Here is a 16,636-nt window from a genome sequence, read left to right on the forward strand (position 1 = left end):
AACTTGAATGAGAGGGATATATTCAGGGGCTTCACAAACAGGCACACACAGAGAAAGAAAGAGAGAAAACTGATGTGAGATAAGGTCCATCTTACAGTATGACAGATACTGCCAATTGCTTTTAGAATCATAAAATCATAATCGTAGAGTTCGAAGAGACCTCATGGGCCATCCAGTCAAACCCCCTGCAACAAGCAGGAAAATCTCATTCAAAGCACCCCCAACAGATGGCCATCCAGCTTCTGCTTAAAAGCCTCCAAAGGAGGAGCCTCCACCATAGTCCGAGTGAGAGAGTTCCACTGCCGAACAGCTCTCATAGTGAGGAAGTTCTTCCTGATGTTCAGGTGGAATCTCCTTTCCTGTGGTTTGAAGCCATTGTTCCGTGTCCTAATCTGCAGGGCAGCAGAAAACAAGCTTGTTCCCTCCTCCCTATGACTTCCCCTCACATATTTGTATATGGTTATCATGTCCCCTCTCAGCCTTCTCTTCTGCAGGCTAAACATGCCCAGCTCTTTAAGCCACTTCTCATAGGGCTGACTTCAACTGTAAGATGTACTCTAATTTCACTGTCCCTACCACCAACAAAAATACAGATATACCTGCAATTCTGAGACACTCCTCATTTTTAGAGATATTTTTATATAGGAAAAAGTGAATCTTATAATTGAAGAAATTCAGTAATACAAAAATATGTGTTGATGCTCTATATCAGTTACTTAGTTGCATATACTGTATGTAACTAAGAAACATCTACTGCCCTCCCCCTACATTATTAACAATGATTGGGTGAAGGGCATCTCCTCGGCTGCCAATCAGGGAGCAAGGATGACATTTTAGCTCTCTCTTGACTAAACAAGGCTGCAACGAGGAACTGCAGGAGGTGGCCTGCTTCTGATCATCACAGCTGCACTTGAGGGGTGAAATGCCATCATCAAGCATTGTTTTATCAAATAAGTTTATTGAGAGCTGTCTGGGCAGTTCAGTTGAAAAATTGTGTATGTGGGTTGCTGTGAGTTTTCTGGGCTGTATGGCCATGTTCCAGAAACATTCTCTCCTGATGTTTCACCCATATCTATGGCAAGCATCCTCACAGGTTGTGATGTATATTGGAAATGAGGCAAATGGGGTTTATACCCTGTTTCCCCAAAAATAAGACATCCCCGAAAAATAAGACCTAGTAGAAGTTTTGCTGAATTGCTAAATATAAGGCCTCCCCCGAAAGTAAGACCTAGCAAAGTATTTGTTTAGAAGCATGCCCAGCGCCTGCCAAACAGAACACCAGAGCATGCAGGATTGGTAAATGTACATACCAGTTGTACATGGAAATAATGGTAGTAACAAGAAATTCTTGATAGGATTCACAGTTTGTCTGGTTATGCTGATTTGTGATGACAACTACTGTACAGTATATAATAAATGTTCATTTTTTGTTAAACAATAAATGTGAATTCTTCTTCATGGAAAAATAAGACATCCCCTGGAAATAAGACCTAGCACATCTTTGGGAGCAAAAATTAATATAAGACACTGTCTTATTTTCGGGGAAACACGGTATATCTGTGGAAATCCAGGGTGGGAAAAAGAACTCTTTGTCTGTTTGAGGAAAACATGAATGTTGCAATTGACCACCTTGATTAGCACTGAATGGCCTTTCAGCTTCAAAGCCTGGCTGCATCCTGCTTGGAGGAATCCTATGTTGGGAGGTGTTAACTGGCCTTGATTGTTTCATGCCTGGAATTCTTGTATTCTGAGTTGTTCTTTATTATGCCTACCATAGATGTGAGTGAAACGTCAGGAGAAAATGCTTCTGGAACATGGCCGTATAGCCTGGAAAACTCACAGCAACCCAGTGATTCCAGCCATGAAAGCCTTTGAGAGCAAATGGTGTATATGTGTATATATTTAAACTAGAATATAGCTAACTTAAAGAGGATAGGACAAGCATAGATACTTGAGCAATAAGGGAAAGGAGAAGTATGAGATTTTTTTTTTAAGATGCTAGGGGCTTGAGAAGGTTGACATGTTAAAAGAAGTCTGGAAAAACAGAAAGGAGGCCAGAGGATGGATTCCCCTATAACAAAGAACAGTGGACATGGCACAGAGTTAATGCACATGGTGTTTCAAAAAGATAGACCTGACTTGGAACCGCTCATGACTGAAACTCCATCCACTTGAAAAGGTGGGGCAGAGTTTCAAAGGATTACCGCTAGATTCTTCTCCCACAGTATAAACATCTCCTAGTCTGTCATCTGCAGGACTATGATTCCACAACATGAGGCCTAACAAGATAGTCTCAATTTGCAGGGTTATTTTTTTAGATTTGTTTCTGCCTCAAAATTGTTAGTAAAACTTGGTAGCTTAATAACTCACTAAATAGTTTGTAACTTTTTGTGTAATTGTAACAAGTTGTCATCATGAAATACACTGCTTTGAAATTGGGTCCATTTTGAAACACCTCACTGTACATTGATTAGAAATAATCAGCTACATTGTTGGTTTTTAGTTTGACTGTATCTGGAGCCATGTTGGCAGAATGGATTAAACCCTTGTGCCGGCTGGACTGCTGATCTGAAGGTTGCCGGTTTGAATCTGCGAGTCGGGGCGAGCTCCCGTTTGTCAGCTCAAGCTTGCGAGGACATGATAGAAGCCTCCCAGCAGGATGGTAACATAACCGGGAGTCCCCTGGGCAACGTCTCTGTAGATGGCCAATTCTCTCACACCAGAAGCGACTTGCGGTATGTTTTCAAGTAACTTCTGACGAGATTTTTTAAAAAGTTTGGCTGTATTTCTATGAAAATTTTGTTTCTGGTGGAATTATAAAGAACTCATGAAACTGATGTGGAAAGTTCTGATCACTGGCATCCTGCCCAAATTTCCAATATAATCTGGTTATGCTAGTTTCTGGGAATATAAACAGCCATTATTTCCCCAAAAGGATGGCAAAGTGGTAGCTACAAACACAATGAATGTACACCGAGTTAAAGAAATCATGAAACCTGCATACCAAATGTCCTAGCAGCTTGAATTGTTTCCCTGGATCCACGAATAGTCATAATCTGTGCCAGAGCTGTTAAATCATCGCCCGCTTTGTAAAATGGATACCGATCACTCAGCAGAGAAAGAAATATTATTCCTGCAGACCATATGTCAATTGCTGCAATGGAAAATAAACCTTTAGTTAAGAAGTATATAACTCCATTTTCTTATTGTGTTTGAAAGATTTAGAAATGGCAATCCAAAGCTCATTTAGCCTTACATTTATTCAATGATTAACTAATATGGCAGAAAATAAGACTGCTTTGCACAATGGGATTGCCAAAGTAAGTAAAGTTACACATGTATCGCAGATGCATCCAACGGCATAATTTACTTCAGATTTAATTCCAGCTAGTATGCTGACACACCAAGATCTTCCCTGTTTAGCCTTGGCCATTCACTTAAATGAAAAAAGCATTTCTGAATACTCAAGAAATGCTCATGCAGAAGTGAATGGAAAGGTACATGAAAGGGAGACCATTCTGTATGCACACAGAAAGCAATGCATTCCAAAATCTATACAAGCTATATCCAATGGAAGAGAAATATTATTTCATATCAAAATTTATGGTCATAATTGGCCCAAATCTACTTCTAAGCCTCATTAACTGAAGTGAGATGGTGAAACACATACTTAATATTCCCACTGATATATGCATTTAAATATACACCTAGTTTTGATGTATCTAGTTTTCATGAAAGTCTTATCGTAACTGGACCTGAATTTAGATATGACATTTTGGATGTAACAATGATGAAAGTCACAGACTCAAACGTTTTCCACAGCATATAAAGTTTACCAAGTGAAGACCAGGACGAAAGTATAAAATCAGTGTGAAGTAACATATCCACAATATTATCTATAAACATTCATTGTAATATTCAGAAACGAACAGGGGAAATAATAAGTGGTATTGTCACAGTGGACGGAATGTTGTATTAGAACCACATACCAGGGCTCAAACCTTCAGGACCAGATCTTTTTGTCTTCTCTCAGTCCCACTAGATTGAAAAACACTTTGGGCAATATCATATGCCGGCTTTTAATGTAAGTTTTAAAATATCAGCTTGCAAAGATATCATGCTTTTCTCTAAGAGAGCATACTGATGGACAAAATCTCTCAGAACTTTTGAAAGTAAACAGTAAAGGTACTCCAAAATTCTTAAGTTGACAGAAAGCCTGAAAAATCAACTTTCTATATTTTCCTTTTCAAAACAGAAATGGTATTCTTAGTTATCATAGGAAGTATGTAAAATAAATAAAATATCCAATTTCATTTTATTCCAGGTTACATATCTTGGAATAAATATATTTTCAGAGCATTAAGAAGTAAATGAGTTTCTTCAACTAAACTCCTAATGTCGTTTGGAAGATCTAGGGTCTGTCTACACTGTAGAATTAATGGAGTTTACCACCACTTTAAATGCCATGGCTCAATATTATGGAATCCTGGGATTTGTAGTTTGATCATGCAAAAGCATGATTTGGCAGCGAAGGCTATGGACCTTATAAAACGACAACTCCCATGATTCCATAATACTGAACCACGACAGTTAAAGTAGTGTCAAACTGCAGTAAAGGCTGATAAAGACGCACACCTTGTGCTATGGCATTATCTAGTTCCATTCTGGTATACTGTACCTGTAGACTGGTGAGGACACTTGATTAATACCTCTGGTGCTCTGAATCCAGGTGTACCAGCCCTTGGAGCAACTTGCTGACGCCTTGAAGGGTTAGAATAAGAAAAGTACAGTTCAAAAATAATAATAAACAATCTGAAACTTTTCATGGTAATTTTTCATATTTGGCCCCCAACTATAACTACCATCAATCCCCGCACTTTGTCCCTGTCGTTCATCCTATAGGTTTAGCGTTTTAAAATGACATTGCTCTTTTAGTCCTAATTTATTATTGGTCTTTGCATTTTGTCCACCAGTCGTGTTCGGAAACTATAGTGCACAAGTACCTCCCCCCTGAATTTCAATACTCATTACTGTTCAGACTATTGGTTGCTGATGATGCTGTTTTCATGTTATTGTCTTGTTGTAATATTGTTTGATTTTACTGAGATATGTTTTAATCTATGTTTGATTTTAATCTCTGTTGGATCAGGCTTGTTTCCCATGTAAGCTGCCACAAGTCCTTTCAGGGAGATGGAGGCAGGATATAAAAATAAAGTTGTTGTTATATTATGGTCTGGTAATAAAGAAATATCTGAGATATTCTTTTTTATGATGATTTTGTGAACATTCAGTATTTCCTTTTAAATCTAAAATCTTTTCTTTTAGAGTCTTCACGTGAGTCAGGTCATAGCCTCATAGTTTCACCAATAACGTCTACAGTTTCTGAAATACTATGTATGCAAGACAGGATTCGTATATTTTTAGATGGTAGAGACATTTAACTTTAACTGCGTGGGGCTTAACTTTTTAGTCATGAGATCATGATCGTGAGTTGCTTTATTATGTATGCTGATACCAGCCACAGATTTCAGAAGTCTAATAGTAATGGCACAAAACACAGAAAGATTTATGTATTCTGCTGCTGCATTGCTAGCAGGGCTGTTTGACATTTCTTAGTCGTATGACCTACACGGGTTTACAAGCCAGGGCATAGCAACTGACACTCTTAACCTAAACGTCTGTGTGAATACATTGTGCCTCCAACAATGAAACATTGCTCAGATGCTGTTGCACGCCTTGACATATTGTCAGAGATACCCTACTGATGCAGGAGACAGAGAGAGAACTGAAGAGGGGTCAAGTGATTTTTCATAGCATGAATTAAAAAGGGTTAAGAGTTCATGATAATGAAATACTTATACAAAAAAAAAAAAACATTTAAAAATGGGCAGCCATTGATTGCTGAGAATGCCAGCAATGAAAGTGACCATCTGTTAGAAATGGTCTGCACAAATAAGGATCTGATATATTTCTCTGTTGTTGCACTGGGAATGTGGCAATATTATCTTGTGCTTACTAAATCATTTGTCCAGCTAATCCATGTTTTGAATGTTCCTTGACAGCACAAGATAGCTTTTTCCTGCCCCAAGGCTAATTACCTCGAAAGACAAATACTGCAGACTCTATCTTTTGCATAACAGTCGCAGGTCAAGTTCGCTGGACAACTGCTGGCAGCTTTCTTGGCTAACCCGTTATTCAGAGTTGAAGTTGCCTTCTTCTTTGCTGACAGTTTTCTAGATGGAATATCTGTCACTTTGGGCTGTTTTACAAGCTGCAATATAGGTTAGATTTTAAAAACAAAACATATTTAAACACAGATTTGTCTTAAATTACACTGAAAGAAGTAAAAGTTGTTATTAACCAGCATTTATAACGGCAGCTTGCCAAATTCACAAGACCTACTAGCATTACATCCCAATTCAGTGGGATTCAGGAAAATTAGAAAGTGTACTATCTATACTATTAGCCAAAATATTTTAAGATTATGAAATAATGGAAATAGGCCTGTAAACTCCACACACACCTATAATAATAATAATAATAATAATAATAATAATAATAATAACAACAACAACAACAACAACAACAACAACAACTAGTTTATTTCTTATCCACCTTTTCTCACAGCTCGAGGTGGGTTACAACATTGCTAAAACACACAATCATTTAAAAACACTCCATATAAATACATATAAAACTTGTTTCCATAAAATAACTATTAAAATACATATTAAAATCCAGATTATCTGCTCTGAACTGGACTATATGGCAGTGTAGACTCAGGTCGCTTCTACACTGCCATATACAGTAGAGTCTCACTTATCCAACATTCTGGATTATCCAACGCATTTTTGTAGTCAATGTTTTCAATACATCGTGATATTTTGGTGCTAAATTCGTAAATACAGTAATTACTATGTAGCATTACTGCATATTGAACTACTTTTTCTGTCAAATTTGTTGTATAACATGATGTTTTGGTGCTTAATTTGTAAAATCATAACCTAATTTAATGTTTAATAGGCTTTTCCTTAATCTCTCCTTATTATCCAACATATTTGCTTATCCAATGTTCTGCCGGCCCATTTACGTTGGATAAGTGAGACTCTATTGCCCTATAATCCAGTTCAAAGCAGACAATGTAGAACATCTGCCTTGATAATCTGGGTAATAATACATACATACATATAAACACATATACTGAGTTGTGCATTTATGTGTCAAGTTACCCATTGATTTATGATAACCCTATGAATTTCAGAGTTTTTCTCTTAGGCAAGGAATAGTAAAGGTGGTTTTGCCAGTTCCTTCCTCTAAAATCTAACCTACAGTACCCAGTATTTGTTTAGTGACCCTGCTTGACTTTAGGAGATTGGTTCCGCTGATATAAGGGGATTTATACTTAAATTAAAAGTGATGTTCAAAAGGGACTTCTGCCCAAAACAGCAATCTCATCTCAAGTTCCAACCCTGCAGTGTAATACATAGTTATGGTCACATTATCACCATATCATGCGCTTCCGTGCCTCTGCTTTCTTTAGGGATGGGGATATGCATGTATGTTTCTAAAACCATCTGTTAGGGAAGAGAGGTGAAGAAATCTGGCAGACTGTGACTATTATTAAAACTAGTCAAGTGTCATCAAGTCTAGTTCAACTCTGAACTGGGCACAAAGGTCTCTTACTGATTTCCAAGGCATTTAAGTGACAAATCAATAAAACTGAGTTCTCCCCCAGTTTACAAAAGCTTTCCTATCTGCTTGCTCAGAAGCAGTTTTTTATTAATTGAGTGGCTAATTATGAAACTGAATTTTTTAAAAAAATATTAAATGCCCTCACCAATCTTTTTGGGGTTATCTAAGTTGGAGAAATGAACAAGACTTGGTTCACAGGTAGGACAGTTAAAACTATGCATGTACAGATACATTAGGAGCCCCCAGTGGCACAGAGGCCTAAACAGCTCAGCTGCTGACCTTGCCGACCGAAAGGGTGGCGGTTTGAATATGGGGAGCGGAGTGAGCTCCCGCAGTTAGCCTCAGCTTCTGCCAACCTAGCAGTTCGAAAACGTGCAAATGAGAGTAGATTAATAGGTACTACTCTAGCGGGAAGGTAATTGTGCACCATGCAGTCATGTCAGCCACATAACCTTGGAGGTGTCTACAGACAACGTCAGCTCTTCAGCTTAGAACTGGAGATGAGCACTAACCGTCAGAGTTGGACACGACTAGACTTAATGTCAAAGGGAAACCTTTACCTTACAGATACATTGCTCTGGCAGTTATACTGTACAGCTAAGATATACAGTGTTCCCTCAATTATCGCGGGGGTTACATTCCAGGACCACCCACAAAAAGTGAAAATCCGCAAAGTAGGAATGCTATATTTGGACGCTATATAGGGACGCTCCCACCACTGCCTTGTGAGGTGAAAACAAAGCTGCTTCAGCCTCCTTTCCTCTCCCTTCGGCTCCTTCCTTCCTTAGGCTTCTCCTTAGGAAGTAGAAAGAGGGATTTATACTATTATTTTATGATTATATCATTTTAGTGTTTATTTAAAAACTGCAAAACAGCAAGTCCGCAAAAAGTGAACCGCAAAGTAGTGAAGGAACACTGTATACAGCAAAACTACCTCATTAATTGCAGTTTATTGTCACCTCTTTGGCCTAAATCCACTTTGGCTAAATCTGGCTAGTCCCTACAACAGCACTACAATAACTTCTGTATGACAAATCATTTTTATTTATTTACTACATTTACACCCTGCTCTCTTTCACCTCAAAGGGGACTCAGAGTGGCTTCCAAATTGGCAACAATTAAATGCCATACAGACAAACATACGAATACAATAAATACATACCTCAAAATCCATAAAAGTTAAAAATAACATCAGTGCATCAAGTATTAAAACTACACAGATCGAAAATCATAGATATAGAGCAAGATGACAAATAATAGACATGGAGAGGTTTACAATAATACAAAATTTACATGCTTTTCTTAAGTCTTGAAAGAGGTAGGGAGGAGATATGTTGACCTTGTAGGAATCCAATGTAGACCTAGGGATCCCCGACACCCTCACACATACATAACCCAATCCTACAAGCTCTGGGATGGTTAAAAATACTATTTTGGGAGCCACCATCCTGAAACATACATTGTATTAGTAATATAAACATTACTAATGTGCCTATACTGACTCAGATTTGCAATGCCATTTAGGCCTTCATTTCTGGTCCACCTTTAGCAAAATACAATTAAAACATCAGTGGCAAAATAGTTTCACTAGGTTGACATCATTTTCAGCTAGATTCATACACTACCGGGGGTAGGAGGGAAGAGTAGATGGGTCACTAAAATATATATATGTTCACAAATGGACACACAAATACCACAGGTTTTCAAACACTTTGACTCAAAATCAAAACAGTAATATGCAATAGGCTTTCTGCAAATAAAACATGGTTGACATTTCATCTTCCTTGTAATGATTCCTCCTAGTCTTCAAATACTATGTAAGTACTACATAAGTTTATAAATACATAATAGTAACGGGATGTGGTTACTCACTTTAACTGTGGAACGGTCCTGAAATGCAGGACTTCGGACATTGAAATTCCTCTCTCCAAAGACAGAGCGCTGATGAGCAAAGCACTCTTGCCCCTCCTGCAGTGTCAGAAAGAGGGGACGTAAGTATTCCATCTCTCACACATTGTCAACTACAAGCCTGTCTTTTCAAAAGTGAGCAATATCACTAAAACCTGAATGTAAACATGCTCACTGGACAAAAAATGTTAAGTGAACACAGTCTAGACCACAGATGTCAAACACAAGGTCCATCATGTCATTTTCTATCATTCTCCAGATGCTGCACTACAACATGTCTTCCTCATTAGATATCATGACTAGAGTTATTGGGATATAATAACATATGGAAGGATGCAGTTTGTTCTGTTAAAAAAGTGAGATAAATATACAATAACTAAATAACTCCATTTATATTTCAGACCAATAAAAATTTTACTTGTTAAAACTGACAGTAAGCTCCCTCTCCCCAAGATAGTTACAGGAGGATAATGACATAGGTGAGAATAGTTTTAAAAGACCTCAACTGAAAAGTGCTTGGCTTGCAGAAGCATCTCATCCTTTTTGGCTTGAAATGACAGTTTCATATTAAAACCTTTCTGCCACTTTTAACTAGGAAGATGCTACAGATTTCTACCACTCTCTAATGTACAAACATGCCTTAGTATACTGAGCTAATACATGGAGAAGCCAATTACGGTACAGGGAGATGCTGCAATACATAGCATGACCCAGAGGTTCAGTATTCAGCCAGTTAATCTGGAGTACGATATATTGGCAATAGCCTTGTACAAATGTTGCATACAAATAATTACAGAAAAACAAATCCCAATTTTCTGTGGTTTTTATAAAAAAAGGTTTGTTTTTGTAAGTATAAAGATTGTAAAGCATGCTGAGTTTTTTTCTGGTATTGTATCTCCCCCTATTGGATGAAGCAGCTCATTAAAGAAATCTACACAGCAAAATTATGGGAAAAGCACAGAACCTTTCTTTTGTGTCCTTCTTTAATCTGGGTTTGTGAAGCAGAACAAGGTCTTTTATTGGCAGTTTTTGTAGCTGACTGATGAGTTGAGTGTCTAGGTGCCGTGGAAGTGACAGACACCTGGCTTCCCAAAGTTATTTGAGGCTTAGTATACGTGCAACTTCCCTGAGGGGCTTCAGATTGGATAACTTTGAGAAGTTCTATTTTGGTCTCCGGAGTTCCTTGGGCCAAGCCAAAGTCGACCAAGGCATATCTGAAAGACAATCAAAAAACACTTACTTACTTACTTACTTGTGAATTATTTAACAAACATAAATGAATAGTAGCTTTTTACTATGCAAAAAACGTTAGTCTTCAAGAATAATGACTGACTATATCATAGAAACATAAAATGCAGGGCTGCTTGCATTAAACCCTTCCATTCCCTTTTTAAAAAGTAAACTGTATATAAATGGACAGTTTCTGCAACACAGGTTTTGTCTGACATGTATTATTCAGCTGCAGACAAGAAGCCAATAAGTAAATTACGCTGGCCAACACACATTTTGGTGCCTCAAATTTTAGCCCAGTTTCTAAGGAATCTCTGACCAGCTGATTCCAAAAATGGCACCAGAGTTTTCCTCTATCAGCTCCAATTTTTGAGACATAAAATATATTCACCCGCTCACCCACTGAAAACTATTATATGGTCCTCCAGAAGCTGCACTACAACTCGTCTTCCTCATCATTACACTAGAGACGGAACAACAGCACCTATGGCCGGAATACATATACAGTAGAGTCTCACTTATGCAACATTCGCTTATCCAACATTCTGGATTATCCAATGAAGTCGGCATTTTAGTAGTCAGTGTTTTTATAGTCAATGTTTTCAATTTTGGTGCTAAATTCATAAATACAGTAATTACTACATAGCATTACTGAGTATTTAACTACTTTTTCTCTCAAATTTCTTGTATAACATGATGTTTTGGTGCTTAATTTGTAAAATCATAACCTAATTTGATGTTTAATAGGCTTTTCCTAATCCTGCCTTATTATCCAACATATTCGCTTATCCAACGTTCTGCCGGCCCATTTATGTTGGATAAGTGAGACTCTACTGTGTACACACACACACACACACACACACACACCTCCTTCTATGTACAAATTGTCTGTCTTGTCTGTGGATAACAATAGCATTGAATGTCTGCCATATATGTATGTTCTGTGATCCGCCCCGAGTCCTCTTCTTGGTGAGAAGGATGGAATATAAATACTGTAAACAAATTATTATAACCATAGCTAAGAAACTAGTGTCAAGGACAGAACGCCACAAGATTCAAAGTAACAGAGTTTATTAGATTACAGAACTCAAAAAATGCCCGTAAAACACAAGGGCCAGGCAGTTTTTGCCTTTAGGAGCAAAAAGGGGCAAAAGTAAATGTTCAAAAGATAAACCGGATTAAACCGGAGTTTAATCCGGGTAAAAACAAACTGCTTGCTTCAGCCTGGGTATAAACGAAACGAAAGCCAAGGAACAAAAGATACAAAGAATGCAACTAATTGGCAGCAGATTCCTCTCTGCTGCCAACACTGTGCTTAGAGTAACTTGCGTCGCTCCCACACACACACAGCAGACAGGATCTCCAACACGAGTAAATCAGCCAAGGATTGTAGCAGTTGAGTAGACCAGTTCCGTTCCGTAGATCAAAGCCAGAAGCAGACGTTTGTAGTTTTTCCAAGTCCAAGAAGGGGGGAAGACAAGCCGTGGTCAGTTCAGTCCGAGTTCTCAAAGCAGGAGATGGCGTCCGTCAAGAAGACGACGGAAGGTCAAGCTAATAAGAGTAAGCACAGGTTTGCACAAACAAATGCCCACACAATCCCTCCCGCCGTCTGACCCTGGATTCCAATCAACTTACGTCACAGCACAGGAAAGCACACAAGTCTTCAGGGAAGCGTCCCACACACACACGGATCCCAAGCGTTTGCCCAGATTACCTTGCCCAACGCAATTTGCAATTGCTCTCAAGCCCCATTTTATGCCAGTTACAAATCTTCATCACTGTCAGCTGTCCTCCTTAACCCGGGCGTTTCCTCATCACTTTCCTCGTCAGAGCTGGAACACCTCTGACTACGCCCAACAGCATCTCCAGCTGTGGATCCCGTCCCATCCCTCCAGCTAAACCATGGGTCTAATCCTGAAGGTCCCCATTCATCTTCTGTCCCATCATGGCCAGTGGCACCCACTTCCTCCCTTACCCGAGTCCAATCCATCTCATCCTCCTCTGAGCTAACCAGCCCCTCCTCCATTCTCTCCGTAAACCCTTCGAAAGACTCCTCGTCAGATGGTGCTGCAAATATGTCTCGCAGTCTTTTTCTCTCTCGCTCCTCGAGAGTATCTGACTCTCGAGGAGTCTTACGCCCACGTCTGTCAGTAACAGAGCCATGAGGCTCAATCATAACACTATCCCCTCTCACAAAGGCCTCCTCCCCCGATGGCGGAGAAGTGGCAGTGATACCCTCCGCTATAGCACCACGACGACTAGAGGTATCAAGTTTCAACAGCGAACGATGAAAGACTGGATGGACCTTTAAACTAGACGGTAAACGCAAACGAAACGCAACAGAAGAAATCTTTTTAACGATAGGAAAGGGACCCAAATACCGAGGCGCAAACTTTCCCCCAGCCTGTTTAATATGTTTGGAAGATAACCACACCAAATCCCCTTCTTCCAACTCCTCCCCTGCCTGCCTGTGGCGGTCAGCCTGAGTCTTCTGCGTTGCCTTAGCTTCCAACAGTAAGCGACGGGCAACATCATGCAATGCAGCCATTTCCGAAGAGCGGTACACAGGGTCCGAAGAGACCACATTGGTCGACGGCGCCACACCTCCCCGTGGGTGAAAACCATAAGTTAGCTCAAATGGCGTATGCTGACTAGACGTGTGCACCGCATTGTTGTAAGCAAATTCCGCCACCGGTAACCACTTTACCCAAGCCGTGGGTTGATCTAAACAAAAACAACGCAGATACTGCTCTAAGAGCCCATTAACCCGTTCCGACTGTCCATCCGTTTGCGGATGGAAAGCTGAAGACACGTTTAACTTAGTCCCCAAACACTCATGGAAGTGTTTCCAAAAGCGTGACACAAATTGCGGAGCCCTATCTGAAATAATCACCTCGGGTGCTCCGTGCAAACGATAGATGTGCTTTGTAAATAGTAAGGCCAACGTAGGGGCCGCCGGAATGGTTGAACAAGGAATAAAATGAGCCAGTTTACTAAATAAATCCACCACCACCCAAATACAAGTATAACCCCCAGACTTAGGCAAATCTGAAATAAAATCCATGGAAATGATTTGCCATGGCCTCTCCGGAACAGGTAAAGACGATAACAACCCTCTAGGGCGCCCAACAGGCGTCTTACTCTGCTGACAAACGGCGCAGCTGTCACAAAAGCGCAGAATGTCTTGCCGCATCTTTGGCCACCAGTAGCTCCTGGTGATAAGCTGTACGGTCTTGAACCTGCCAAAGTGCCCAGCCATGGGTTCGTCATGGTGGGCTCTAATCACCTCCAACCTGAGGGTCCCCACTGGTACGTAGACCTGCCCCCTGCGTACCAATACCCCGTCTTGATCCTGGAGATGTGGCAGTATGGTACGGTTACCTGCAGAGAGCAGCATCAGTTGCTCCTGAGTCCACACATCATCCTTCTGAGCCTCAAGGATCTGGTCATGTAACCCAAGCTCATTATCTACAACACACAGAGAGGCAGTAGGCAAGATGGTCTGACATACTACCTGCTCATTGGTCTTAAATTCCGGCTTGCGGGATAAAGCATCGGCCCGCAAGTTTGCCTTCCCCTCCACGAACTGCACCTTGAAGTTAAACCTGGAGAAAAACAAAGCCCAGCGGATTTGACGCTGGTTTAACTTCTTTGCTGTTTGCAAGTGCTCTAAGTTCTTGTGATCAGATCTGACCACGATCTGGTGCCGTGCCCCTTCAAGCCAGTGCCGCCACACCTCAAACGCCACCTTAATCGCCAACAACTCCTTCTCCCATATGGTATAGTTCTGCTCGAAGGGTGTTAGTTGCCGCGAGTAAAATCCACAGGGACGCAAGGTCCCTGAGGAATCCTTCTGAGACAATACAGCCCCCAACGCGTAGCTAGAAGCGTCCGCTTCTACCACGAACGGTCTGTCAACATCAGGATGGGTTAGTATGTTGTCCGATTGAAAACTAGACTTTAGTTGTAGAAACGCCTCGTGAGCTTCCCGCCCCCACACAAATGGCTGTTTCTTGCGCAGAAGCTGCGTCAAAGGTACCGTGAGCTTTGCAAAATTCGGAATAAACTCCCGGTAGTAATTAGCGAAACCCAAGAACCTTTGTACATCCTTCTTAGACTTCAGCTCCTGCCATGAGTTGACGGCGTCAACCTTATGTGGGTCCATTTTAAGTTCCCTACCTGACACTACATGACCTAGGAACTCCACTTCAGGCACATGAAAGACGCACTTGGAAGCCTTGGCGAAAAGCCCATTAGCCCGCAGTCGGTGCAGAACCTGCTTGACATGTTGACGATGTTCTTTCTCGTCCTTAGAAAAAATCAAGATATCATCCAAATAAATCACTAAAAATTGGTCAATTAGGTCCCTGAACACATCGTTCATGAACCTCTGGAATACCGCAGGAGCATTACAAAGCCCAAAAGGCATGACTCGGAACTCGTGGCATCCGAAACACGTGTTAAATGCCGTCTTCCATTCATCCCCTTCCCGTATACGGATTAAGTTATAGGCCCCCCGCAGGTCAAGCTTGGTAAAGACCTTAGCCCCTTGCACCCTTGATAACAGTTCCGAGATTAAAGGGAGCGGGTACCTATCCCGAATGGTGTATTTGTTTAGGATCCGATAGTCACAGACCAGCCTAAGTTCCCCAGTCTTTTTGGCTACAAAGAATACTGGTGCCGCAGTTGGAGAACTAGATGGGCGAATAAACCCCTTGGCTAAATTTTCATCTAGAAACTCCCGCAAAGCTTGCCTTTCCGGTACAGTCAAGGCATACAGCCTCCCTGCTGGCAGTTTCGCACCTTCTGCTAACTTGATGGCGCAATCATATGGCCTGTGCGGTGGTAATTTGTCCGCTTCTCTTTTACAAAATACATCAGAGAACTCCCCATACTCAGCAGGCACTCCCTCCATATCAGAATGAGTAACATTTAGAGTGCAACAGTCCTGCCTCTTTAAGATCACTTTACGTGTTGCCCAATCTACTTGTGGGTTTACTACAGCTAGCCAATCCATCCCCAGGATCACATCATATCTAGGCAAGCTCGTAATATCCCACACAAACGTTCCCGTTACTCCCTGCACCTCCCACGTTACTGCTGAGGTTTCATGGTTAACCACCCCAGTCTCCAGCAGTCTCCCATCTGCTCCTTCCACCCACACGTCGCATGCCTTGCGCACTCTAGGAATGCCATGCTTCTTAGCAAACTCAATATCTACATAGGAGACCGTAGCCCCTGAGTCCAGCAGTGCCAAAGTAGAAACAAGTTCCCTTCCCCCAACAGATAATGTAATGGGTACGAAAACATGCTTCCTCCCCTCAGTTGACTGCTTGAGGAGCCCTAGTGCGTTGGACTCACGTCGCACTAGGGCTGACCTTTTCCCGAAAGCTGGGAAGGTTTCACATTACAATTTTTGGCAAAATGCCCAGCATTCCCACAGTACAAACACAAGCCCAGCTGCCTCCTACGGCTCTTTTCCTCTGTAGACAACTTTTTAAAGACCCCAAGCTCCATGGGCTCTTCCCCCATCACCACAGGTGCCCTGGTTACATGCATGGGTGGCGCACACATTGCTTTTGAGTGTTTACGAGCCTCGAACCTTGCGTCTAAACGCAGCACCTTAGCTACTAAGGCGTCCCAGCTTTCAGCCGGCTCCAAGCGTGCTAATTCATCCTGGAGCATATCACTTAACCCGGCAGTAAATAAAAGCATGAATGCATTTTCCCCCCAATCCAGCTGGTGGCGATACAGGTTAAACTTATTTAAGTAATCCAAAACAGTCCCCTTTCCCTGTTTCAACCGA

The 16,636-nt window shown here is 41.1% G+C and overlaps 1 protein-coding gene across 3 annotated transcripts in view; it reads right to left on the reverse strand.

Annotated features, from left to right (window-relative positions):
• cdc7 (cell division cycle 7) overlaps positions 1-16,636 on the reverse strand; it is a 48,209-nt gene that overhangs the window by 1,343 nt on the left and 30,230 nt on the right. For 2 of the 3 annotated variants that reach the window (XM_003220101.4, XM_062978017.1), the window contains 5 exons: positions 10,565-10,814; positions 9,565-9,660; positions 6,099-6,271; positions 4,679-4,761; positions 3,005-3,154 (listed from right to left, as the gene is read on the reverse strand). In XM_003220101.4, coding sequence (XP_003220149.2) covers positions 3,005-3,154; positions 4,679-4,761; positions 6,099-6,271; positions 9,565-9,660; positions 10,565-10,814 — 752 coding nt within the window. Of the gene's footprint in view, positions 1-3,004; positions 3,155-4,678; positions 4,762-6,098; positions 6,272-9,564; positions 9,666-10,564; positions 10,815-16,636 lie in introns of all 3 variants that reach the window. The other variant, XM_062978018.1, reaches the window with a different exon arrangement.

Source organism: Anolis carolinensis, chromosome 4 (assembly GCF_035594765.1).
Source record: "Anolis carolinensis isolate JA03-04 chromosome 4, rAnoCar3.1.pri, whole genome shotgun sequence".
Classification (NCBI taxonomy): domain Eukaryota; kingdom Metazoa; phylum Chordata; class Lepidosauria; order Squamata; family Dactyloidae; genus Anolis; species Anolis carolinensis.